This window comes from Lineus longissimus, chromosome 4, assembly GCF_910592395.1.
Source record: "Lineus longissimus chromosome 4, tnLinLong1.2, whole genome shotgun sequence".
Lineage (NCBI taxonomy): Eukaryota > Metazoa > Nemertea > Pilidiophora > Heteronemertea > Lineidae > Lineus > Lineus longissimus.
Genome location: NC_088311.1, coordinates 10,321,940 through 10,348,623, shown reverse-complemented (window position 1 = coordinate 10,348,623; position 26,684 = coordinate 10,321,940). Strand labels below are relative to the sequence as shown.

At 40.9% G+C, this 26,684-nt stretch overlaps 4 protein-coding genes across 5 annotated transcripts; 2 read left to right on the top strand and 2 right to left on the bottom strand.

Annotated features, from left to right (window-relative positions):
- Nucleotides 1-1,466: 1,466 nt before the first annotated feature.
- LOC135486118 (uncharacterized oxidoreductase YjmC-like) lies at nt 1,467-8,381 on the bottom strand. Its single transcript, XM_064768648.1, has 10 exons — nt 8,102-8,381; nt 7,373-7,561; nt 7,152-7,213; nt 6,922-6,975; nt 6,493-6,591; nt 5,264-5,399; nt 4,695-4,813; nt 4,151-4,246; nt 3,543-3,653; nt 1,467-3,259 (listed from the first exon to the last, which is right to left on the bottom strand). Exons 1-10 carry the CDS (start codon nt 8,334-8,336, stop codon nt 3,206-3,208), a joined length of 1,155 nt encoding a protein of 384 aa, XP_064624718.1. The 5' UTR covers nt 8,337-8,381; the 3' UTR covers nt 1,467-3,205.
- A 902-nt stretch (nt 8,382-9,283) lies between these two features.
- LOC135487243 (actin-binding protein IPP-like) lies at nt 9,284-14,465 on the top strand. Its single transcript, XM_064770764.1, has 5 exons — nt 9,284-9,669; nt 9,968-10,096; nt 10,342-11,217; nt 11,844-12,064; nt 12,596-14,465. The coding sequence occupies exons 1-5, from the start codon at nt 9,369-9,371 to the stop codon at nt 12,818-12,820; spliced, it is 1,752 nt and encodes a 583-aa protein (XP_064626834.1). The 5' UTR covers nt 9,284-9,368; the 3' UTR covers nt 12,821-14,465.
- A 2,077-nt stretch (nt 14,466-16,542) lies between these two features.
- Nucleotides 16,543-21,925, bottom strand: LOC135486543 (p21-activated protein kinase-interacting protein 1-like). 2 transcript variants are annotated; one of them, XM_064769400.1, is made up of 10 exons: nt 21,803-21,925; nt 21,123-21,288; nt 20,575-20,695; nt 20,055-20,182; nt 19,370-19,458; nt 19,026-19,088; nt 18,611-18,708; nt 18,187-18,292; nt 17,654-17,834; nt 16,543-16,827 (listed from the first exon to the last, which is right to left on the bottom strand). In XM_064769400.1, the coding sequence occupies exons 1-10, from the start codon at nt 21,866-21,868 to the stop codon at nt 16,595-16,597; spliced, it is 1,251 nt and encodes a 416-aa protein (XP_064625470.1). In that variant the 5' UTR covers nt 21,869-21,925; the 3' UTR covers nt 16,543-16,594. The 2 variants fall into 2 exon arrangements, with proteins under 2 accessions (XP_064625470.1, XP_064625471.1); XM_064769401.1 differs by having other exon boundaries at nt 19,370-19,452.
- A 212-nt stretch (nt 21,926-22,137) lies between these two features.
- LOC135486125 (inosine triphosphate pyrophosphatase-like) lies at nt 22,138-25,726 on the top strand. Its single transcript, XM_064768660.1, has 4 exons — nt 22,138-22,242; nt 22,707-22,828; nt 23,046-23,238; nt 23,718-25,726. Exons 1-4 carry the CDS (start codon nt 22,197-22,199, stop codon nt 24,008-24,010), a joined length of 654 nt encoding a protein of 217 aa, XP_064624730.1. The 5' UTR covers nt 22,138-22,196; the 3' UTR covers nt 24,011-25,726.
- Nucleotides 25,727-26,684: the final 958 nt, after the last annotated feature.

Below are 26,684 nucleotides of genomic sequence, written 5' to 3'. Positions count from 1 at the left end.
CTGTCTGATTTGATTGGCAAGATCCTCAGTCCGAGTCCTATCGGGAGGGCTTCATTTGAGCATGCTTAAATTTTGTGTTGTGTAGTCACCGGGTCTAATATAGGAGGAACAAATCCCTAGTTATATCAAGAGTCTCCTGCCAAATCCAAATCCACTATGTAGTTTATCTGGAGACCAATGAAGCTAGTCATATAAGAACGAAGTTGGTTGGAAAACTTGGAACATTCAAAGAGGTTGGGTCATTGTTGACATGTCACAACCCACAATGAGGAGACAAGACACAAAGTCACTATACAAGTCCAATGGACAACCTTTATTGAACTTCATGCCATTCTGCTGCCTTCCTGATGACAAACAATATGAAAGTCCCAGCAGTCACGTTGTGACTTTGTCCCCATAAAGACAAATTTGCGTTGGATGAAAAATTTGGTTGGAAAACTTGGAACATTCAAAGAGGTTGGGTCATTGTTGACATATCACAACCCTCAATAAGGAGACAAGACACAAATTCACTATACAAGTCCAATGGACAGCCTTGATTGAATTTTATGCCATTGTTCTGCCTTCCTGATGACAAACAATATGAAAGACCCACCTGTCAGGTTGTGACTTTGTCCCCATAAAGACAAATTTAATCAAACACTATGGAATATCTTCATACAGCTCGATCATTGTAAAGAGAGATTTTTGCATTTCCATCACAACAGTGATCATGTCCTCTGCGAGGAGGTTTTCTAAAGAAAAATGAATTCTAGGGCAGTGTTGGTCACAACGTATGCTGTCCATCATTTGATCTAACCCGCCCATTGTCCAAGAGATGATACCCTTTTGTAATGCTCGACTGTCTGTTCAGGGATTTGGCTCACGGAAGAATAGGCACAATCTTGGGAGGACCTGAATTATTCGAATTTGGTCCTAAAGGGCCTGTAAACATCATGCCACACTAACATCAGAGGATGACACTGAATGTGCAAATGTGACCCGTCACAGCAAAAGCAGGCGCATGTCGCTCTGAGCTTGGCAGGTTGAGCGGACTGTTTGTTCATTTCTCTATTGTCTGCCTTTTGTGAAATATGAGCACATCAATTTACTCTATTATCTCCTGGTGTCATTCAGGCTCATCTTCTGTGTGACAAGTACCTGGTTTCGTTGTGACGGGTCACAAATGATGCGTGCTGAAATCCTTGCGAGATCGAGCCCATTCATTGATAACGATTTGAAACACCTTGGAGTGGATGTCTGCAAAGAGGACGCCCTCTCATTGAGGACAACAATTTTCATCAAAATGCAAGATATATATCGTACTTCCATTTCGAAGACGGATCATTCTTCCAGTTCACCTGTTATTAGGACATCTATCATTTCCTCGTGCCATATACAGTACATTCAGTCGATATATCCTCCTATATCTCCATTTCCCAAGACCGCCAATATTCCTTTCATAAAAAATATGAACATAAAACATAATTTCTAAAATACATTACATAATTTATTCATAAAGCCTTGATATTTCTGCACGAGATGTACATTTTGAATCAGATGTTAAAAATCAACCTGAAGTATCATCTGAGATTTACAAACAAATTTCAATATCTCTCTCATTTCTGTTGAATTTTTACGAGACCTACCTGAAATGAATCTTTACATCATGTTGCATTTGTTTTATTCATTCCTAACATCATTACAACAACGAACTCGCCAAAACATATGAAATAAGTAACAACATATTAAACTCAACACACAAAATTTGGATGCTGCCTGAGCGACAAAACTCCAATAAGAATATTTTCTGGAGCAGTTGTGGTCGAGTGAGGTTTTGAAAATCCCTGATAGGATGCAAAAAGATTCATTTGAGGTAGGTTCCCCAACATAAATTTTAGACATAGATAACAATTTCTGTACATCAGGACTGATACCATAGATCTATCATCTACAGGTATGATCTACTGAGAATACACTATTAAGCCAGGTTTGGTGGGTCTGTTTCACATAGGCCTATCACACATAGTATAGGCCTTTCGTACAGGAGCCCTTTAACTGGCTTAATAGCGTGTACACAGTAAATAACTCACTAACTACTTGGCCAGCCAGGACCAGTATTATAATCACAGGGAAGAATAGTGGCTCATGAAAAAGTTCTCGATTTTGGCAAAATTACATCTAAATTTCCATTGCATCATACTGATCAATAATTAGCACAAAACAATAATTAGCACCAAACATTGCACATCACACTTGCTCAACAATCCTCGATAGAACTTGCAGGTAGATTCTCAATGGACACGTGCATTATTTTCTTTATAGACACTTACATGTAGACTCTCAATAGACAAGTACGTGGGGATTCTCAATAGACACTGGCATGTATTGTAGATTCTCGATAGACATTTGCATAGATTCTCAACACTTGAGTCTCAAAAGATATTTAGACTTACATTCAGATTTTCAATCGACACTTACATGTCGATTCTTGACCGACAATTACATGTAGATTCTCAATAGACATTTACATGTAGATTTTAACAGACTATTACATGTACATGCCGATTCTCAATAAACTCTTTCATATAGATTCTCGATAGACACTTGCATAGATACTCAATATGAGAGTCAGAAAATATACTTACATGTAGAATCGCAATAGGCACTTTTACATGTAGATTCTCAATAGAGAAAATGCATTGGATTCTCAATAGACTAGTAGATGTCGATTTTCAATAGACATTTTACATGTGGAATCTCAATTGGCACTTTTATGTAAATTCTCAATAAACACTTACATGTATTCTTAATTGACACTTGCACTTGGATGCTCAAAAAACGCGAGCATGTAGATTAAGGATTCTCAACAGGGTTTTCTCAAGGTATAGGGTGGTACACTTGACATTCAAGAAGTTTTGCCAGCGTGCAACACATTCACAGGGTGGGGTGGCCAGCATTATGAGGTAGGGTGGCCCTAAATAAACCCTTTAGAGCTAAGTAGAGTGGCTCTTCCAAGGTAGGCTTTGCTGAGAACACTGAGATTCTCAAAAGACACTTGCATGTAGATTCTCGTTAGACACTAACAAGCAATACAATCAAATACAGGGTGAGTTGGGACACAAAGACAAGTAAATTGCCAAAATATTCATCAGATTAAAGCAATTTCCTGATCAATCTTACTATAGTCAGTGATAGAATCAAGAATTTAGTCCAGTGATATTTATCAACCATCTTTTGTCGGCAAGGGTGCAACGCCCAATCTTGCTGCCAACTCAATCTGAAAACACAAAAATATATGAAAACCTTTAGAAAGGCAAAAAGTTTTAGTGGCAGAAAAACTTTTCATACTCAAATGCCAGTGCTACAGGACTGGTAGCAAGGGGTGTCTGAGGAGCTTAACCTTTTGTCACTTTTTCCCCATGACGTCAAAGATTAACTTAATCATATTTCTTCTTGACAATTTCTCAGAATGCAAATCTGTAAATCAACTTCCAGCATCCAAAAAGGTTCATCATTTTTGGATAGGGAAAGTTTTTTTTTCATAAGCAGAAAAAACTTACAGCATGTTTGATCTGATTTGGGTGATATCGAATGCCTCCCTCTCTATCACATAATGCCATATGTTTTCTCTCAGGATCTCCAGCGACAAGAACCTCGGTTTCACCATCAGCCTGAAAACGGGAAATGACACATCTATTTTCTACATCGTTAGAATCCTAACCACTGAAATCAATAAGCCAGCAAACACAACCCAGGCCCTTTATTTTTGCTAGCTAGTTCCCTTTAAACTACTAATCTGACCCCATAGCTCCTGCCTATAGGCTCCCTTTTAAGGTGTTAGGCTTGGGTAGCTTCATAGCCTCGTGGATAACACTACTGACTACCACGCAAAAGGGCCCGGGTTTGATCCCGAGATTGTATTTCTTGCTGAACAGGCATGGCTTTCAAGGAACTAAAGAAGGAAAGAATCAAGGTTCCTGGATTAAAACCTTGACTGGTCAACACTGTGACTACCGGTGTGTCCTAGGAGCCCCATTGAGTGTTACAAATTCTTGTGCAGTGGCCATGGACAATCTCTGGACAATCAAAGGTTCAGCTGGTACCTCAGATCACATGTTAGTGTTTTCTCAGATCATGGATCAGAGGGTTGAAAGTTTGATGCACTTACTGGTTCTAGTCCTCTGCATATCTCCATGAAATCAGCCATCCTGTCCTTGAATCCTGGGGCAAAAGCATCTGGATCAATTGCTACAAATGATTGACCCTGTCAAAGATAAACTGATACAATGTAAGTATTAGACAACTAAAAAGCCCCTGTGGTCAAGGTCACTGAGCTGGGCCTATAGATGATTCCCAGGACGTAATGGCCAAATGACGTAAGGAATTGGAAACGTCAAACACAGAGGTGGGTGCCAAGTGAGAGGTGAGTTCCATGACAATTTGGGACCAAAAGTAGTGTCCTTAATAGAGAGAGTGTTATTAGAGAGGTGTTTGCTAAGGGAGGTTCCATTGTACCAACTGTACTAGGGCACAAACGCACAAAAAATGTAAAGCTGAGAGGTTTGTGACGAATATCAAGTTTGACAATTCTCTTCAGCCCCCCAAAACATTTGCTGCTGTCCAATCTTACAAGACAGATGAAAGGTCAAGAACATTGTAAGGACAACACATCATAAAACTTCTGTTATTGGACGTCAGAATGTTTTACTTACCAAATTGGCTACTTGATCATTTGACTTCCACTTCCTGATGTTGGGGCCATACTCAGCACCAGCTAATATACCACAGAATATTTCAACCATCATTGCCAGTCCATATCCCTTGTAGCCAGCTTGTGAAAGATTTAAAATCTTATTAATTGATTACACGTCACAAAATGATGAATGAAGTACAATAGACACCTTTGTGCAGGGCATGCTCTCTATCACGGACAGTAATTTTGGTCCCAAACGGGTTATTTAAATACGATTTCACCTCTGTAATCAGGACACCTCCCTATTAAGGACATCACTTGTCTGGTCTAAAGGTGTCCTTAATAGAGAGGTTCTGCTGTATTGTCACCCAAATGAAGCAGTTATTATTATTTTTTATTCTTGTTTCATCGTGGCGTTACCGACAAAATTTCACAGGAAATAATGTCATGACCTAAATGTGACAAAAATAGGTCTTTGACATAAGTTGGATCCAACTCAAGAGAGGACTGGTTTTATTATTAATTTTTTGAGAAATGACTTTCATTTATAAAGCTATAAAGATGAAGGAGACGGTAAGACATACTAACAAGTATTTTCCACGCCTCCGAGCGGTAGTAGACCACCTCCGTCCAGAGCTTCTTTAGGCACTGTGGTGTTCCTCCCTTTAGAGTCACAGCCCCATCCAAGCGGCATGTCCATCTCCTTACGATCCGCCAACTCAATCTGAAAAATTCCATCATACATTCAGTGCCTGCCATGAGAAAAATTCACGGGCACCATCAGTCACTCCCGCAACCTTTCCCACGGGCACTATTTTTTTCACTCCTGCCAGCTGTCCAGCGGGCAGGCCATGCCAGTAAACGGGCGCGATCCCGCCCACGCCCGTGATCATGCCTGCGCCCGCAAACTACTGCCAGGAAACGGGTGCAATCACGCCTGCGGCCGCATGAGACACCCGTTAGCTTCAACCTTTTTTACATGCTTGGCAATTTACACCAAACAGTGTCTAGAGTCTCACTATCGTCTTTGAGTTTATACCCAATAGTTTCGTGGTCAATTGACCATCCTAACATTGTCTTCAGTTTCATCTTGAAGGATTATCAGGCCGTGACAACAGGACAATAAACGAAATCGAAATGAAATGCTGCCGTTGCCAGGCGCATGTCAAAACATGTGCTTAGTACCGCGCACTGCAGCAACCGCCAACTATAGCAAAGTGTACAGCCTGGCGTGTACCCAGCGCTAAACGGCATAATTACCGCGTTGAGTGAGACTCTAGATTTCCGCGAAATGGAACTCTGGATACCGGGAAATGAATCACGATCGTGCTGGAAATCGGCGGGGGTTATCGCGCCCGTGTTTTTTTATGACGGGGGCACGCGCCCTTCAAGTGTCTGGCGGGCGTTATGGATAGCGCTCGTGCTGAGTAGTTAACGGACGTTTGCGGGCGCGGGCGTGATTGCGCCCGTTTCCTGGCATGGACTGGACATTAGGAACTTCCCATTGTGTCTAATCTTTGATGGCTAAATAGAGAGGCCGAGGTTTATAGAATGTCTGCTGACAAGGACTGTACCAAAGCGCTTTACAACCACTATTACTATGGTTACAGAGGCACTCTGGGGTATCAGTAGTAGCTGTCATTTCAGGGCTCACCTGAGCTCAGCCTGTGAAGGACAAAGCAGCCACCAGGTTGGGGTTCTAACCCATGACCCAAAAATTTGATAATCAGAGACCCTAACCAGTATGACACAGCAATCCACGGGTTGCATGCCTTCCTTTTCCATAGGGAAACCTATCTCTAGGTTCTCTGAATTACCTTTCCAAGTGCAACTGCAGAAGTGGCCATATCCAGGACAAATGGGTCGCCTTTTTTGGCTGGTGCTGCTAATGTGAGCGGATTTGTTCCAAGTACAGCCTACAAGATAATAAAGGAAATTTTAATGGAGGAAATTTAGAGATACCCAAATTCTTTAAGCATTTCTTTAGTTATTACTAGACGATTAAATCAGGACAGAGAGACAGATGGCATCAATACAAATTAAAGTCGAACCTCCCTTAGCGGACATCCCCGTACAGACTACCTCTTTGTAAAGGACATTGATTTCAGTTCCGAATTGGTTATTTCCATTCAATTTGACTATCAGCACCCCTCTCTATTAAGGACAGGATTTATCAGTCCCAAGAGTGTCCTTGATAGAGATTCTACTGTATTAGAATGATCTGAACGATTAGGAGGAAGCATTACCTGCTTGGCTCGAGTTGGGACAGACAATGGTGATGTGTTGGTAAATGACATGCCCTGTAAATAGAAGCAATTTATTAGCAATCAAGCATATCAAATACTCCATCCTCTGCCATGGGATTATATAAGCCTCCCTATATCAATTCTCTAAATACATGCCTGTCAAACTATACGGGCCAACTGCAAAACAATGGTCCCAATATGTACATTTGAAAAGCCACGAATGTACCTACCAGAAAGCCTTGATCTGCACATCTGATGCTGTACCAACCACAAATACCATAATGATTTGAACCTGTAAAGAAATGAAATAATGACATATATTACTTTTTGTGACAGGTGGTGAACTGCCTTATGAAAGCACAATTTGGGAGTAATTCAAACTCAAAAGTATATAATCACTTTAGTGTCACCTAGTAGTTAACTGTCTAAAACACTGTATTTCAAAACATACCTTTAGCCACAACCCATCCTATTCCTGCCTCTCTTGCCTTTTTGATGGCAATGTCCATGCAAAAGTTTCCAACCACTGGTCCAAGGAGGTTCTGTCCGTCAACATAAGCTGTAGCAGCTGTCTGCTTCAGGACAACTGGCTCTAAGTTACAAACTGTAATACCGGACTGGATGTCATTTACATACATCTCTGAAATAGACAAGGAAAGATGTCATTCACACACATCTCTGAAATAGACAAGGAATGATGTCGTTCACAAACATCTCTGATGAAATAGACAAGGAATGATGTCATTCACATACATCTCTAAAATAGACAAGGAATGATTGGGGAGGAATGGATAACGAAGGACTATGCATTAAAGGCCTACGCCATATGTCAATAAATTAAATTTTTTGATTTAATTTGAAAAGTTCCCCGAATATAAATTTCAACATTGCCGTCGTGTGGACAGATATACAAATACTGTAAATACTAAGTTTCAGGAAATTTGCATGCGCAATAGCTCCGTAACAATACAGCATGGATGAGGCCGGCGGCTCGAACAAGGCCAATTAAAGAGTAGAGTCAATGATAGTAAAATGACAGCATTGCCATCGACACCCGTTTACATAGCGCAGACAGGGACCAAACCTATACAGGGCCCCCGACAAAAATCAATGTTCAGTTACAACGGCACCATTTCTGAAATGAAAAACAGGTTAGTCAAACTCTTAAGACAGTCATTACCAAGTCTATTCAACCCATGGCTGAAATGACTTCTGTAATCTCCAGTGATGAGGACTTCTGCCAAACTTTTTGCATGTTCAGGTTTGGTTCCAACACTTGTCATGCATCTTTCAACATATTTTTCAGCCTCATCTTTTGCAACAAGGATACCCCCTTCATTGGACGTTGTTGATGCGTATCGTGCATGTCTAAAAAATAAGCTTTTGGGGAGTTTTCTGCACCAAGAAAGTGACATTGTGGGACATGTGGGAGGACTTTAACTTTGCACTGCCATGCCATCTATCCCGCCGACGTGGAGTGAAAAACATAAACATCCTCGTACTGAGTGCGCTTATGTTGTATGCAATGTAGTCTAAAATGTACAGTCAATAAAGACCTGGAAGCCCGAGTGTTTGGTACTCTTGCCAAGTAAGCGAACGTAAAATAACTGCGATGGCTTCCACAGGCAAATTTTTCATTGATTTTTGTCGATTTTATTGTGATAAATATTGATGATGCCACATCCGATTCAACAGTGAATAGTGGCTAGTTGTGGTGGATGTTATTGAACATGCAGGAAATATATTGTGTTCACAACACTGTTATTTTTGCAGGGATGATTTCCCATGATGATCAAAATGATAATTGAAGACCCATGGCATTTCCTTTTTTCACCCAAAGGCAAAAATCTTAAACCGTGTTTGGTTTCTCACGCCGCACCACCAGTATATATTGAGCCTGAACGCTGTTGCACCAAGCCCGACTAACAGTAGAGAAAAGGCGCTTCCCCCCCCCCCCCCCAGTAGGCCTAGGGAGTAGTTCCTGAGTCTAGGCCGTACCCTTTTGTTTGCAAACAATTTTTTGTCTCCCAAGGACCAGGTAAACATTCAATCTAATGTACAGAGGTTATATGGACACATGGACACAGTGTCTCACATGATGGGCCTAGATCAATTTCAAACAGGTCTTGTCACTTGTGTCCGGGTAGGAGGTGAAACCCAGGTATACAACGCGATGTACATCTTGTTACTTTTCTATCTGAAGACGAGTCTTTGTTTGTAAACAAGGGTATGGTCGAAACTGGCAGATTACTGGGGCGCTGTGTGGGTGAGCACCAGATCTCCTACCTTGAAGCGCAAGCCCATTACATGGTGTATAGTTCCATTTGACAAGTATATCTTGTTTTTTTCACATCAAATTTTGTAAATAGTGTTGTTTTTTTTCAGTGGGCCCATGTTGATATTGTGGTGGGGCAACGTCTGATCTGTGGAAGCATCCTAAAGTGTCCATGATGAATGATGCAGAGGCTCCTTCCGACTGCTATCAGTATCACCATGTCTCGGAGGAAAACTTCTACAAAAACATTCTAAAAAATCTCAGCAAATTCCTAAAAACTGATGAATTCTGTGATGTTAGCCTAGTTATTGGCAAGAAGAAATTCCGAGCTCACAAGAATGTTCTCTCTGCTAATTCTCCCTATTTCCATGCCATGTTCTGCGGTGGCTTGATTGAAGGCAATCAGAGTGATGTAGAACTTCATGGAGTACACCCAAGGATATTTCAATATCTTCTTGACTTTATGTATTCAGGTGAGTTATTTTCATGACCTGTTGAGAATGATAGCCCATATTGGATAACAAGAGGTCCGTGGGTCTGTCACTCAGCTGAAATATATGCCATGTTCTGCGTTGGCTTGATTGAATTCCACCACATTGATGTAGAACTTCATGGAGTCCACCCAAGGATACAATTTCAGTATCTTCTTAATTTCATATATTCAGGCGAGTTCTTGTCACAACTTGTGGTTGAGAAGGTGTCCAGTAAGAATCACTGATCTCCTCAGAGACAGATATGAAAATTCGAATTCACCTATTTATGTCTCTTTAGGTGAGCTGACTGTTACAGAAGAAAATTGCCAAGATTTGCTTGCTGCTGCAGATATGTTTGGTTTATCTGATGTACTCCAGGCCTGCTGTGGATACCTGCTCAGACAACTGCATCCAGCCAATTGTATAGGTGAGATAGCAGATATTCGGTTGTGATTCCAAAACTCATTCAATTGACTCTGCATTTCAAAATGCAAAACTGATTTAATTTCTACTTTAACCCCTTGGGTGCCCAATGAAAAAGATCTCCGCTTTGACACCTTACCGTTTAGTGCCCAGTGATGTACATCTATCGACATCATTGATGGATCAAGTGTTGCCATTATCAATTAAAAACGATGTAAAAAACTAGAAAAAAGTTTGATTTATTTTCAGGAATCTTCAAATTTGCTGACAAACATTCCTGCATTGATCTGAAGGAGGCTGCCGAGACCTATATCCATAACCATTTCCTGTCTGTGATGAAAGAAGAGGAGTTCCTATCTCTGTCCAAGGAATCACTCGTCTTCGTATTGGAGAGCGAGTTGCTCAATATTGACAATGAATACCAGGTGTTCAACGCCGCCATGAGTTGGATCTTCCATAGTTTAAAGGAGAGGAGACGTCACGTGTTCGATGTTCTTCTTCCAGTCAGGTTTGCTGTCATCTCGCCGAAGGTCTTGGACAAATATCTACTAGGATGTTCGGATCTAAGCCTGAAGATTGCTATCATGAAACTACTGGATGATTTCCGGACTAAGAGAGCAGAATTTGGTCTTGCCCGTTACAGAATGTCTCATGTGCAACCGAGGAAAAGTGCAAGGAAACGTATTTATGTCATCGGTGGTTATTGCCGCCCTCCTGGCGGTAAATATATGGACAGTCTGACGTTGGACAGTGTTGATTGCTTTGATTTGTTTCACGAGGAATGGATACCTCAAACCGCCCTCCATACTGCTCGAAGTAGCCACGGTGCTGTGACTCTAAATGGACAAATTTACGTCGTAGGGGGCGAGAGTAATTCGTTAATTTTTGACAGTGCGGAAAGTTTTGACCCCTCTTCTTCGAAGTGGACTATGATACCGAGCATGACTGAGCCGAGGTGTGGTGTTGGTGTGTGCATGATAGAGGACACTATTTATGCGATTGGTGGGTGCATTGGCTTGGAGATAGGAAAGTCTGTTGAAATGTTTGATCCAAATTCCAATATCTGGAGGCAGGTGGACTACATCCGGTTTCCGAGACTTGCCGTGGGTGTGGCAGAGCTGGAAGGTAGGAGCTGTCTAAAACCCTTGAGGCAGGATTGGTAGAGGGATACTGCAAACCCGGAAATGTTCACATACCTTTTATTTTTCTGCCCTTTCAGATTATCGCGAAAATATAAATGGAAGCAAAAATGAAACTCTAATCGAAATTACCATTACAGGGTTGTCAAAATTGCTAGATTAAATGTATGCCAAAGCTGCAATTTTAAAGAACTGCAAAATAAATGGCTCAAATAGTTTTGGGTTAACGATAAGCCTCATCCCCTTCTGCTAGTTCACAGTTTTCTGGTCACATGCGATTTCGCACAAAGCAGTTATTATTGCATCGTGAAAATGGTTCCCAAATGTGGCGGAGTCAGAAATGTCAAATCATTCGCTGGCTCTGTGAGCTGACTGAGAGGCGTTAAGAAAATTTGCATAACCTCATTAATGAGTGTATTTCTCCAAACAGATAGTGGAATTTCCCTAGGCAGACTCCTTTGCCTAGAGAACACCAAAAATGATTGTATCCATTCAGTTGGACCTCCGTAATCTAAAAACTTCTCTATTGATGACTGCATTTGTTAGTCCCAAATTTGCTGTGCGACTTTCTTTGCTTAATAAATTTCATGATGATAATTCATTCAATCTCAGGTCTAATCTATATCGTTGGTGGAGTAAACGACCTGGGCACCGAATTGTGTGCAGCCGAGAGTTACAACCCGATCACGAAGGAGTGGATTACGCTGCCTGACATGCGCTCAAGGAGAGCATACGTGGGGGCGGCTGCGCTCAATGACTACATCTATGCTGTTGGTGGGTGCAATGAACACCAGGGGGCATTAGCAAGCGTGGAGCGGTATTGCCCCGTCCAGGTAGGTTCATATTCATTTGGAGGTTACAACGTTAGTTTGTCTTAAGTACAAAAGTAGGCCTTGCATTAGGGTTAGTTTTGCAAGGTTGAAGTTCCTAAAAACTCTGTGAACCCTCTCTATCTTGTTTCTCTTTTAAAGAAGTCTGTCATGAGTTGGAGCCTCATAGCCTAGTGGTTAACACTGCTGGCTACCATGCAAGAGGGTCCGGGTTCAAACCCGGCGAGAACCCAGGATTGTATTTCAGGGAACTAAATTCCTCACTCTTCACAACAAGTTTGAGGCTTAATATGAAATGAATTAATAAGGGTCTGTCAGACAGAAACCAGTGGACCCTTGTACATGAGTGTCTGTGCCAAAAGTAAAAAATCCCACACAGGTGGATAGTAGCTACCAGTAGTGGTCTCCATACCTCCGGCAAAAAATCACTAGGGTTACGGGGCAGGTAATACTGATGCTTAATAAATAATTCCTTGTGTGTTCATCAACGGCACTCTGTTTTCAGCCTTTTAAATGTGAATGCCTATTTTTCAGAACATCTGGGAAGACGTCAAGCCAATGTCTGAGGCACGTGCTGGTGCAGCTGTCACGGCCGTCAATGGACTTCTGTACGCCATAGGTGGGAGGACCTCGGGTGATGAATACACGGCACCAGCAAGCTTAGATTCCGTGGAGTGCTATGACCCAGAGACAGACTCGTGGTTGCTTGTGTGTAGGATGCCTGTCAGTCGATGTGAGGCGGCTGTAGTGGTGCTGTGATGCTGGAAGACCAACTAATGTGGCACACTTAGTTAAAGAGACAACTTGGGTATAAGAAATTTTGTTTTTTTCGTGCAAAATGGCATCTAGTTGGTTTGTGACTTCTCCAAGCGGGGTCATTAAGAATCATTTAATTGCAATGACACTTCACTAGAATGAAATTCAACAGTTTGTCAACCTGAAATTGGCAGCCATGTCCAAAACTGCCTCGCAACACTTGCGAAAATCAATATCAGATGTCACGGGCATTAGTGAGGAGCTACATGTGGCACATGATGATGAGTGGGCACATTATCCTGCTGGTGATCTAAATCTCCTACCCAGGTTGTCCCTTCCTGTCACATCCTGAGGAAATCAGGGGTATCAATGTAATGTTCACTTCTCCGGCCTGAACACAAAACCCGGAGGCATTTACACTCGCTTGCTGAAATGAGGCGCAAAACGCACAATGCGCCCAATCAGAGCGTCGTGAGCATTTGATTCTCGGAATTCTATCAACGTTGCGACAGTGATATCCAATCTTGCATTTCCATTGGTTGTTATCTTGTTAAATACCTTTGTGTTATCATCGACTGAAATTGTCCTTTGAAGGAGATATGTATACAATATGTATGTTTCCTGGTTATTGAGAGGCAGAAGAAGAAGTTTCCTGGTTATGGGATTAATATAATGTATGTCAACTCTCTTTTAGAGGCTTCTGAACTAATACAATGCATAGAGGCGAATAGTTTGAAATTATAGAAATGAATACTGTCAGGTACTACGAGAAGGTGCTATGTTGGTATTGATGGCTCAATTTAATTCTGAAAGGACTTGATTCTGAATAGATATCACCATTAACAAATTAATTAGTAACTGTGAAAGCAGGTAGTTTCATTAACATGAACATTTATGCAGTTGGAATTATGTTGTTATTTCTTTTTGGAAAATGTGTTCAGAGTTTGATAAGAAAGGCCTATGGCCAAAGACATCATGACATTTTGTTATTTGTTGCTGAAGTGCTCGTCAATTATGTCAATTTATCTTTCAATCTGTCAATCAATCAATTAATTTGTGTGGAGGAATTGTATGATTTTTTTCATACCATTATTGTCATAAAAGCTAGTCATTTGGGGGCTGGCCATTTTTTCAAATAGCTTAACTTATAATACTCCTTTCAGGACTCTGAGTCCACACCAAAGGTCATCAGAAGTTGGAACAATGTTTCCAAATTTTGCATCTCATTATGCATGCCAAAGTAACCTGCGGAAACTAGGGTATACATTTGAACCTCCCTCAGCAGACACCTCTCTATTAAGGACAACCTCTCTATTAAGGACACTAGTTTTGGTCCCAACTTGGTTATTTCTATTCAATTTGACCCCTCTTATCAGGACACCTCTCTATTAAGGACAGCACTTGTGAGTCCCGATAACGTCCTAATAGAGAGGTTCTACTGTACTTATTCATGCCCATGCGTAACCAGATGCAAAATTTGGAAAATTTGGAAAATTTGTTTGAATTTCTACTGATTGCAGCTCTGGATCAAAGGCCTCAAAGGAGTATAGAGCCTTGTACATGAAACATGTATAACATGTATGATACTGATAGTGTATATTGTGTCACCCATGAAATGTGGTCATTATGTTTACAATAAATTATTCAATTCAAATAAAAAACTGTATCTTCCAGTTTATTTTGTTAAGTGGAGTACCACTCTACCATTAAAGTGTCTGCAGAAGGCATTTGAAATCGTTCGAATACAGTTGATCTGTTTGACTCCAGTGAAATGAATCAAAACTGACCAAAGGTTTGTGCAGAAATACTGCCACATGACAGGCATATCAGGCATCAGAATTGGCCAATCAAGGGACAAAAGTCTTGCACAAAAAACATGAGTCGGCCGAGTTGGCGAAAATGACGTCCTTCACCTGCGAAAATGATGCACCTCGACTACATACAATCTTTTGACGTCGCATGATGTAAATGACGGCCACCAGCCACCCATTCTGAATCATCAGAGTTAATCGGTCCGTTACCTCCCCTCCTACTGATCCAAGGCTTGAGGGTCAAGGTACCAGCCACATGGACCCGGTCATTAGAAAAAGTGTATTTTAACATGCCGTTACCAGGAACACCCCTTTCCAAAGGTAGTAAACTATATCAATAGTTTGAATATGACAAAGATCATGCACTCTTCTTCTTCATTCAGAGTTAACGTCACTATCATAACCACGGCTTGTGTGATGCACAAAATGAGCTGTCTCGGCTCTGGCCAAAAGTCCACTTTTTCCATCAGGGGACAATCCTGCACAATGTGCCGAGGCATTGATCGTCAAGTCCACATTCACAGGAAGTAGTTGGATGGAGCCAAAGTCTCTTCAGCTAGGTGCTGGTGGAGTCGGCAGTGCCCTGTACAATATATGGAGACTCAGTCTTTTCTATCAAAGTTGGTGAAACATATCTTTCCATGGCTGATAACAATCATCATGCACTCTCATTCCTAACATCAGGGTGTGAATGTCTGATTGTGATAATTGTCTCCTTCCCTTTCAAGTGGGTGCATCCATGAAATGGTCTCCATATTCTGTCTTTGTCCTTGACATGCAGGTTGGGACGTTTACGGCTTAGTAGAGATGCACTCTGGGCTTGACTTGCCAGCCCGTTCAAATGCAGCATCTGGAGCTGCATGTGTGGCATCTAGTGAAAGGTTGTCCACCGATGTGAACAGTTTACTTCTGACCACTCAATCCTGTCCTTCAGGTTGTTTGAAATAAATTTACGGCCAAACCTCACCATCAAGGACATCCTTGAGACAGCTAAATGCTGTGCTCATTGTCCCGATTACTGGGGTGAAAATGTATAGGAACAACCACTTTGGGACTAAAATCACGATCTCTATTAACAGATAGGGTGTCCTGCTGACAGAGGTGTCTGCAATGGGAGGGGGGGCCTGTCATCCAACCTGTGAACTGTCATCAAGGTGTCTCATGAATGTGATACCACCACGTTCCCTATGACACTATCTTATTGACTGCCACCCAGCGCTACCCCTCTCACAGTGAGACGCATTCAATGGTACGGGCATGTTTTCCCCATGGAAGACAGCGGACTACAAAAAAGACTGGCCACTGGCACCTGAAACTGGTTGGGGGCATGGAAGAACCAGAGTGAGATGAAACATAGAGCGCAACTGCAGGCGTTGGTGTAGACGTTGAGAATGCTGCTGGCCCAACAGGCTTGGGTCATCGAATGTCTTGGACATCACATTGCGAGAGATCTTGCTCTACTGGTGTCCTCTTACTGTGTTCTCCACACCATTACAAAAAGGGAGGCACACCCCTCTTTAAAATATTTTTAATAAAAATATTTTACCCCTTCTTCGACTTTCTCCCTCCCCTCTAAAAACTCTGGGTTTGTAACAGTGTTTTCATATGGAGCACCCCTCCTAAATCTCATTGCTTCAATGAAAAATTAGCCTTTTCTCTACCACTCATAGAGAATTCCATGGAGAACACTGTATAATAAACAGGTAATATCCGTTCCCAGGCAACGAGTAAATGGGTACTGCCCAATAGGGGATCACCTGTATATGTAGTACTAATGCAATGCACTACATGCACTACTAGGACTTCCCTGTCTGGCCAATGGTTTTGCCCGTCTTGTGTTACGCCTACTAAAAAGAGCACCTCAAAACATACTTGGCAAGCAATCCGTTTTAAGGCAATGAAAAAACAAAACAGTTGTAAGATTTCAACACTTTATAAAACTGAAGACACATACAGAAAAATCAGATCAAGTTTTCCCCTTTTTCTTTTTAAGTTTCTTTTGCTGTTTGAGCTTTGGTGATTTTGTTGTTTCCGAGGGTATCGTATGCTTTTTCTGTGTTGTTTCTGAAGCTGACGTCTGCTTTTTCTGTTTCTTTTCCTTTCTCAATACAGGAGATTGCATCTTTTCTACAGGCTGTACTTCTGGAGGTGGCATATTCACCTTCTGTTTCTTCCTCTTACGCTTCTTAGGCTTTGATTCTAAAAAGTTTTAACAGCCATTTAAATTCAAAGGAAATGGGAAAAGGCAAAGGCAAAGACAAAAATCGACAACATATCTTACTGCCCTAAATATAGAATAATGCAAGACCTCAGGTGTAGCTTCGGTTTCACCTAAGTAAACATGAACCGAAGATAATGTCACCAACGTCCGCAAAATCGTAGATGACATCACCAATGTACATGTAAGCTCAAATCAAAGATGGCGTCACCACAATGTAATACAAATTTGATAAGAGAACAATGTGTGACATCCCATGTAAAGAACTTATGTGACATCCTATGTAAATAACTTATGTGACGTCCAATGTAAAGAACTTATGTGACATCCAATGTAAAGAACTTATGTGACATCCAATGTAAAGAACTTATGTGACATCCAATGTAAGGAACTTATGTAACATCCAATGTAAAGAACTTATGTGACATCCTATGTAAATAACTTATGTGACGTCCAATGTAAAGAACTTATGTGACGTCCAATGTAAAGAACTTATGTGACATCCAATGTAAAGAACTTATGTGACATCCAATGTAAAGAACTTATGTGACATCCAATGTAAAGAACTTATGTAACATCCAATGTAAAAAACTTATGTAACATCCAATGTAAAGAACTTATGTGACATCCAATGTAAAGAACTTATGTGACATCCAATGTAAAGAACTTATGTGACATCCAATGTAAAGAACTTTTACTTGGAATGCCTCAGTACAAAAAGCTTCTCTCTGAATTGTTTTTTTTCTTCAAAACCTAATCAATAAAGTAAAAACTTTCATCAGACAAAATGGACTATGCGCATCATACCTGTATCACTGCTGTCATTTTCCTCACTGGCATGTTTGACACTCGTCTCCTTTTCTACACTTGCTTTTTTACTTGATGTGCTATTGTCAATTTCAGGTTTAGGAGCAGGTGACCATGCAGCTACACACACCAATCTAAACGTCGTGTTCTTCTCGGCAATGAGTGTGGCATCCACAGAATCCTACAATAGAAACCACACAGACATACAGTGGGACCTCCCTTAGCGGACACCTCTCTATTAAAGACAACCTCTCTATTAACACTAGCTTTGGTCCCAAGTTGGTTGTTGCCATTCAATTTGACCTCTCTAATCAGGACACCTCTCTATTAAGACAGCACTTGTCAGTTCCGAGGGTGTTCTTTAATAGAGAGGTTCTACTGTAAGGGTTAGCTACGGCAGAACTTCTCTGGGCAAAGGTTAGATATACAAGGTCTGGTTATACTCTGCACAATAGTTTTGTGGCTCAGGTCATACTGCCAAGACCGCAAAAAAATCCTGAGTGACAGTACCAGTGGCTCTTCTGAACACCTACCTTTTCTTGTGCCAGGTCCCATACTTTAACAAATCCATCACTGGAGACAGACACCAAGAAATCTTTGTCCTCGGCCTTGCAGTGGATGGTGGTGATCCCCTTAACTCTGAAATATGAAATAATGTAATGTGAGGATTTCACCTTACTGAAAGTACCATGAAGCCTCCAAATATCATCAAGATCAGGAACAGTAATTTTGACATCTTCCAGTCCAGTACCCCTATATTTTCACATCCAAGATGAAATAACATGAAATGTGACTCATGATTTGCCAAGTCACCGCCAATGTCATCTCATATTTGCTTCCTGATGTAGGAGGAGCCAGTTTGACTTCTGCCTCAATGTTAGGATAGGAGATTACCTCCATACTACAACCTCCGAGATGCTGTACCTACAGATGTGGTAACTGAAGAAGTGACTTTACCTTAACGAATGTGCTGTAAATTCTCCAATTTTTTCTTTCCTATCAAGATCGTGGACAGCAATTTTGCCATCTTCAAGCCCAGCCAAAAGTACTCCGGTCTGGAAATGAGAAAAACTTTACCTAAGAGGACATTGGAACAAAATAAATTGAGGCAATATCCCCGTAACCTTTTACAGTTATTTTTGTTGGTTTGGTGTTTACCGTCTGTAATTGCAAGGTAGTAATTCCGTAACTTGGGAGTAGAGTGTTCTCACTACAGAGGCTTGTGCTGTTGGAAATAACTCAGAAAAAAAGTCAGGAGACAGACATGTCCGCAATATCAAGGTATCAACCTGGCAGGGGCGTCCGCAAGGGGAGATTCTACAATACAACACTTTGTTCGGGAAGCAAGCAAATACATGTAGTTGGAACCTACCTTCAGAAATAGCAAACAGTGAACAGTCCCTTCATATGCTATGGTGTCAATTACTTTCGCCGTCTGAAATATAATCAACAGTTAAAAGCAAAACTGCCACAAGCAACCCAGTACAAAATTTATCTTAACATAAGAAGAACCATTGAATTTGATTTTCAAAATTTTTTTCATGCCAAAATGACTTTTTGGGCTCACAAGAGTCATAATTTTACTTTTTGAAGTAAAAAAGACCAATTTGAAGTAAAGAAGACTAATCATTTAGGGGTCATTTTCAACAAAAAGGAAAAAAATTTATAGCAAAAGTTTGGATAGGATAAAAAAATTGGGAAATCCATGTTGCTTACATCAACACTGTACACATCGACTTGATTCCTGGTGACTACCAAGTATTTGCTTCCATCTGGACACCACCTCACCAAGTCTGGAGCTGTAACTTTAATAAGACATCAATTTAACAACAACAGTTGAAACGCATATTTTTTCTCATAGTCATTACTTTTATGGAGTTTTTGTCACATCTCTTGCTTAAAGCTTTTGGATTATCATCTGAATACTTCTAGCTTATCAAGGGGAACGGCAGTGAGAAACCAAATGACCCAGTAGGCCAGTTAGGATTTCAAATTTAAAGTTTAAGGCTTGGGTTTGTGGTCTGATATATCGAATGCATGTGGTTGAGGTGTAGTGTCAATGACTTCATACTTTAACCTGGTCTATTCTGAAAACTCAGATGAGCTACTCAATTCAGCCCTGCAGCTTGAACACTTTCCATTTATACACCTGGGTGGAGTAAGGCAGGTTTGACAAAGAGACCTGCCTGAAGTCTCAACCCAACAGTGAGGTTTGAACAAGGGACCTCTTGACCACTAGTCGAGAGTCAGAGGCACTAGTCCACAGCAGTTTCTATTTCAACTTGAGAAATAAAAGAGCGAGAGCTGGATTGTAACCTAGGATTTCTTTAAAATCATCACAAATTTTCCCTAATATTCATCAATAAGAAAACCTGTCTGAAATTTTCTACTAAAGAATTACCTTTTTTGATATTTGTAACAAAAGCAGATTTTCCTGTGATAAGATTCCACAAGCGCAGAGTCTTGTCAGCACCAACAGTCATTGCCAACTTCCCAGTGGGATGAACAGCCACAGAATTAACAGCACCTCTAAAATCGATACAAACAAATTGTAGAACAGGGTCAAGCCAGACACTTAAAAACAAGTTTTGACATGTTTGATAATCAAAGGCTATCCAGCTTGATTGCTAGCCAAGACAGACAGGAAATTGAGACGACGGACAGTTACAATCCCCAGACTGACACGAGTGACAGCATCACCCAGCTAGACAGGTAACAATCTACTTTACAGATAGGGCACTGCCACCAAAAGGATTTTACGAACAGAGGGCAATACTGGCTAAATGACAAAACGTGACCAGAAAAATCATGTGTTCTTTGACAGAACTCTTGAAGACAGCTGATTTCATTACCAAAAATTGACTTACTGTTCAGCATGCATTTCAAAATTTTTGATACTGAAGAAGAATGAGACGACTCACTTGTGTCCTTTGAATGTCTTAATGCATTCCCAACGATTTGTCTTCCACACGCCCACAGTTCCGTCTGTACTACCGCTGAACATGTGGGTCCCACCAAAGAATGTCAAATCTGTGATGGAACCTGAAAATAGACGGTCCACAGATATGAGAAAACACAAGCCTGATATGAAAATAGCTCTGAAAAGTGTGCCTGTCAAAATGTCAGATCCACAATAGTTAAGTATATGAAGTCCTCAGTTTAACAGTACACAGTAAGACAACTTAGATCATAAAACGTTTGTGTTACTAGCTGATTTATGTATCCAAATGTATTCTGTAAGTTGGTGGATACACTTGTAGACAAAAGATACAGTATTCCATGTAGGAGAGGATAGTCATGACCATAAAAGTACAGTTTAGTTTTTATGCACAGGCCACAGTTCAGCAAAACCAGTACAGGTACTAATTCAAAAAGTCCTGATATTTCTTTCCCTCTTTACAAATGCATGCATAGTCAATCAAGTGGATACCAAAATGAAGAAAGCTGTCAGCAGCTTTCATTCCATTACCTTCATGGTGCAATAATGCCCCAAGTTCCTGCCTCTTCTCCAAATGGAACAACTTGATAGTTTCATCGCTGCTGCCTGTAGCTAAGACACCTTTTGAAGATACTGCTGCAGCACGAACACATCCAACATGAGAATGGTCAGTGAAGCTCGGGTTTAGTGCATAGCCCTGTGAGACATGTCAGAATGAGAAAAGAAACTTTCATGAGTATCATGTGTAGATCAGATTAAGAAGCATTTGAAAAGACTTGCGATAATCATCTGAAAGTCAATTCATGCAATTTAAAAAGCTAATTTGACAAGAAGCTACCAGTGCAATCCCAAAATACATGTGCATGTAGTAGAGCCTTTTCATCTGTTCATAATGCCCTTCCGTGTCAGTGGAACCTCCCTTGTAGCGTACACCATGACCATGGACACCTCATTATTAAGAACTACCTCACTTAAGCGATAAGGACACTAGTTTTGGTACCAAAGTGGTAATTTCCATTCAATTTGACCTCTCTAATCAGGAGACCTCGCTATTAGGGACAGTGACACTTTTTTGGTTCACCCGTCCCTGTAGGCAAGTGCATGTAATGATGTAGGCCTGCCCTATGTAACTTATATGTAGGCATTGTTGACTAACTTGACCACACCTCATGTGGTAAGATAAGCAATATTGACTTTGTAAGACAGTTCACCTCATCTATCTTCTGGAGGGAAAATCCAAGCGTAAGTTCCTCGTATGTTCCAGCAATAATCTCCATTTCTGATTGCTTTTAGAGGTGTTCCAGATAAAAATCTATGAACACATGTTTAGACCAGCGCCACCAATTGCCAAGAAATGTTCTCTATAAACTGTATAAAATTTGGTGAAACATCATGCAAGAATCTCCTAATTTTACAAATATTGCATTATTTTTCATGTATGTTATAATTATCTAATGTTGATTTATGTTTTTGTTCACTCTAATAAATTGTTTTGCAGACAATTCAGCAAGAATCTAAAGGAAAGTTTAGTGCACCAGTTGGTGAAGAACAATCCTTGAAATATTTTTCTGAAATTTGGGTTTGACATTTTTCCTTCAAATTCTGATGTATGCTAATTCTAGGCGATATCTTCAGGAACATAGTCACCCTGGTAACAATATATTTATAGAGAATACAGGCACAAGTTATCATTAAAATTTTGCACTGTCACTTCATGAGTTCTGAAAGAATGAAGTTGCTACTTCTTTTACACTTTCAGTTTCACTCTTTCATAGTATAGATACAGGGTGGTCCAGAAAAAACGCAACCGGATACTTCCACTACCAGGGGGTTAAGACCATTTGATACCAGTGGATGAGGAATCTTTCTGGAAGAAGAATGATACTGAGTAGTTTTTGTTGTAGAGACGTTTTTGTGGAGCAAGGTTGGAGTCCCTCTCGAACTCGATATTTTGTATATATGAGCCAATGAGGTAGGAGTATCAAAAATCTGTACCGGTATCTCGGGATGGCCCCTTATTGTTTGGTGCGGTACACTTTGTTGTTGGTCAATTTCATCATGTGATTCAATTTTTCAAATTTATCTCTTCAATGTAGTCATGTATTTAATTTACAGAACACAGCGAAGACCTCTCTGACGACAACATGGCCGCAGCAAGGATTGTTAAGTTTGTGACTGGTAACGCCAAGAAACTGGAAGAAGTGGAGAAAATTCTAGGAAAGAACTCTGCCTGTCATGTGAGTAAAATGAAGTGCAATAGAACCTCTCTATTATTATGGACACCCTTGGGACTGACAAGTGCTGTCCTTAATAGAGAGATGTACTGATTAGAGAGGTCAAAGTGAATGGAAACAACGAATTTGGGACCAAAATGAGTGTCCTTAATAGAGAGGTTTCACTGGATATGATTTTGTTAATGATATTGATAATTAATTCAATTGTTTCTCTCTCCAGTTTGTATCCGAGGACATAGATTTGCCCGAATACCAGGGTTCGCCTGATGAGGTCTGTATCGCCAAGTGTAAGCTGGCGGTGGAAAGTGTTAAGGGTCCAGTCATGGTAGAAGACGTCTGCTTGTGTTTTAATGCTCTCGGAGGAATGCCTGGTCCATATATAAAATGGTTCCTGAAGGAAATTAAACCAGAAGGTGAGGAGTATTCCTTCTTCTTCAGTGTTTGCTCTGTAGATGAAGGTGATTTTCTCCATGGAGTATCCCTCCAAGGAGGGATGAGCTTAAGCCACTACACTTAAGGCGCCAATAGTGGCCTAGTGAATCCGACTTTGGCGAGAGGTTGAGTCCACGCAAGCTACTCATGTTTCCCACTTGGTGGAGTCTTTAACCTCCCCTGGCATAGACACCAGATACAAGGTACCTCAGTTTTAAGTCTTATTCAAAGGACTGTGAAGAGCCAGGAATTTTAGTTCCTTGAAAGCCACGCCAGTTCGTTCAAAAATACAATCCTGGGTTCTCTTTTAACTTTGGATTAGCAGAACAATAGCAAATCAGCAGAACAATAGAAAATCAGCAGAACAATAGAAAATCAGCAGAACAAATGAAACGTTGTTTCTGTAAAACCTGCTACAGGTGATCAATTCCTCTCATTTCTTAATTCATTCCTGTTTCAGGTCTTCATAAATTACTTCAAGGGTTTGAGGACAAGTCGGCCTACGCTCTATGTACATTTGCTTATTCGGATGGAAAACCAGATAGCGACATTAAACTATTCCGTGGACGTTGTGATGGACAAATTGTCGAACCGCGCGGACCTCTGGACTTTGGATGGGATCCCTGCTTCCAACCTGATGGTTATGATAAGACTTACGCTGAACTTCCAAAGGATGTTAAAAACAAGATCTCGCATCGTGCAAAATCTTTGGAAGCTTTGAAGAAATTCTTCGATGAATCTGTGAATACTTGAAGGCCTACGCCGTTCATTTACATTGTTTTTGTGTGATTAGAAACAAACATTGCCACTGTACAGTATAACCTGGCATGTCTATCTGATAAAAATTTACCTATCGAGTATATCTATATACAAGTGTACACAACAATAATATTGAAATCATATACATGTACTGTGTAGACGGTATTTAGCTGCTTGGAGGGCTCTTGTACAAATGGCCTATATAACGTGATAGGCCTGATAAAACATGCGCAACAAAATGAGCTAAATAGCGTCTAAACAATATATTAAACTTGTATTTACATACCCGGTAATTTAAAATTTAAAAATTCAGCACATGTCGTTTGCCTTTGATGTTGAATATTGGCCAACAGATTGACGTCACTGTATTGAACCTCTCTATCAAGGACACCTTTGGGACTGAAAACTGCTGCCCTCAGCAGGGAGGTATCCTCATTAAAGAAGTACATTTGATTTGAATCAAAATAACCGTTCCTACATGTATTTGGGACCGAAACTAGTTTTCTTTGTAATAGTGGGTGTCCTCCTGGCTATGGTGTTCACTAAGGGAGGTTCTATTGAACTGTGGTCCACTACCTCAAAAACCAGTATCTATTATCTTGTCATCACTGTAAAATCAAACTATATAAGGCACTCTTATATATTTTCGGTAATATCAGAGACTAGTGTTGAGAAAAAGGCATTTATTGAATATGGTCTTTTTATCAGGCATTAAAATCATTCGCAGCATTTAATTGGGCAAGTCGCCAGGTACCGATGCCATTAGCAGGTGTGCAATGACTATTTTTCCAGGTGTGCGATGATTTACAGTCTACCTCGCCTTTCTCTAATCTGCTGCGACTAGCCATGTGGTTTCGACTTTGGACATGCATTAAGTCAAATTTCTTCGACGTACGATTGTTTGGATGTCACAATATTTCATCATACATTGTACAAAACATAACAAATATGTGCTAGACTGTGTTTAATTTGCTCAACAAAACCAACAGCAATCATATTATTTTTCAATGTCTTGTTGGACACATTCCTGTCAGCCTGGCAGTTGTTCTATCCCTGTCCTGTCATTTTTAGTCCAGCCATTATTCCTTAGAATTGTCTGCCATTACACGGGTATACTATTACTTTCCAGCAAATCAAATTTCCTAGCAGTTTTATTGGGCTGGCCTGCCGGTACACAGCAGGTATAGAGACGTTCCTAACACCTTGCACCTTCCTGCGGCTGAGCAGGAAAAAACTGCTATCCTGCAAGGCAGACGTGCCAACACACGTTGTCCTGTCCCAAGTCATTGACATGTTATGGAGCATGTTGTCACCAGTCTTCAACTCGGACAATGCAATATGCATTACATTTGTAGAAATGTCCATAAAAACTTCATCGACATAGCCTTGTTTTGAGTGAGAAAAATCGATATTAGTAAATGGAAATAACAGTGGCCAAAGTCCATACCTTTTTTATCCGTCCACTGTATCGAGTTTTTGAGTTTAGCACTGTCAACTAGGGCAAGGTTGACTGTATTTTCAAGTGGCAGGGTTTTTTTTGATGCTGTGATGACTGTAATTTAAGTAATCCTCTTTGAACTCAATGAAGGGCTGATGTCTTAAATATCATGAGCATGATGGTGTGCGGGGTGGTTCGTAACTGTTTTTCAAGCAATGCTTTGATCACGTGGGTCACAAGAGATATTTCAATTTTCCAGTGATTTTTAATAAAAGAACTTCGATAAAGAAACTTGTCTTCTCTTATTTCACAAAAGATTTGATGCTTTTATACCACAATACTGTAAAATGGATCAGGATCAGCAATTGTTGTTTCTCATAGTGCCATTGGTTAAATAACAATACAGGAGAACCTCTCTATTAAGGACACCCTCGGGACTGACAAGTGCTGTCCTTAAAAGATAGATGTCCTGATTAGAGAGGTCAAATTGAAAGGGGAAACAACCAGTTTGAGACCAAAACTAGTGTGCTTAATAGAGTTTGTCCTTAATAGAGAGGTGTCCACTGAAGGAGGTTCTACTGTATATCAAAATAGCCTGAAAGACGGTGTAAGAGACTGCTGGGCTGTGGGTGGTTGTTCACAGTCATCCCAGGATTAATGCAGTGTACAGTGGCTGCCAGTCTGGTCACAATCAACTAACAAGACTGGGGACCGTGCTCCCCATCCACAGGCAAGGTTGTGGACTGGGCTCTGGATGATCAGTCACAACCAGCAAGACTGGATACAATGGTTGTTCGGCTGTGAGTAGTTGGTCCCAATCCACAGGCAAGGTTGTGGACTGGGCTCTGGATGATCTGTCACAACCAGCAAGACTGGATACAATGGTTGTTGGGCTGTGTGCAGTTGCTCCCAATCCACAGGCAAGGTTGTGGACTGGGCTCTGGATGATCTGTCACAACCAGCGAGACTGGATGCAATGGTTGTTGGGCTGTGGGCCGTTGCTCCCAATCCACAGGCAAGGTTGGGGACTGGGCTCTGGATGATCTGTCACAACCAGCAAGACTGGATGCAATGGTTGTTGGGCTGTGGGCAGTTGGTCCCAATCCATAATCAAAGTTGTGATTCGGCTCTGGATGATAAGTCAAGCCAGTAAGATTGCACACAATGGTCGTTGGGCTTTGGGCAGTTGGTGGGAATCAACAGACAATGTTGTGGATTCAGCTCTCAATG

Excerpts from the sequence above, each read along its gene's own strand:
- LOC135487243 (XM_064770764.1), top strand. The coding sequence starts at position 9,369 with ATGATGAATGATGCAGAGGCTCCTTCCGACTGCTATCAGTATCACCAT. Across the intron at positions 10,097-10,341 it reads GCATCCAGCCAATTGTATAG|GAATCTTCAAATTTGCTGAC; the intron begins GTGAGATAGCAG and ends ATTTATTTTCAG. Across the intron at positions 11,218-11,843 it reads GGGTGTGGCAGAGCTGGAAG|GTCTAATCTATATCGTTGGT; the intron begins GTAGGAGCTGTC and ends ATTCAATCTCAG.
- LOC135486125 (XM_064768660.1), top strand. The coding sequence starts at position 22,197 with ATGTATGCTAATTCTAGGCGATATCTTCAGGAACATAGTCACCCTG. Across the intron at positions 22,829-23,045 it reads GAAAGAACTCTGCCTGTCAT|TTTGTATCCGAGGACATAGA; the intron begins GTGAGTAAAATG and ends TTCTCTCTCCAG. Across the intron at positions 23,239-23,717 it reads GAAGGAAATTAAACCAGAAG|GTCTTCATAAATTACTTCAA; the intron begins GTGAGGAGTATT and ends TTCCTGTTTCAG.
- LOC135486118 (XM_064768648.1), bottom strand. The coding sequence starts at position 8,336 with ATGTCACTTTCTTGGTGCAGAAAACTCCCCAAAAGCTTATTTTTTAGA. Across the intron at positions 7,562-8,101 it reads CCATGGGTTGAATAGACTTG|AGATGTATGTAAATGACATC; the intron begins GTAATGACTGTC and ends TGTCTATTTCAG. Across the intron at positions 6,976-7,151 it reads GTGCAGATCAAGGCTTTCTG|GGCATGTCATTTACCAACAC; the intron begins GTAGGTACATTC and ends TTCTATTTACAG.
- LOC135486543 (XM_064769400.1), bottom strand. The coding sequence starts at position 21,868 with ATGGAGATTATTGCTGGAACATACGAGGAACTTACGCTTGGATTTTCC. Across the intron at positions 20,696-21,122 it reads GGCATTATTGCACCATGAAG|GTTCCATCACAGATTTGACA; the intron begins GTAATGGAATGA and ends GTCTATTTTCAG. Across the intron at positions 19,459-20,054 it reads TGTTACAAATATCAAAAAAG|TTACAGCTCCAGACTTGGTG; the intron begins GTAATTCTTTAG and ends GTCTTATTAAAG.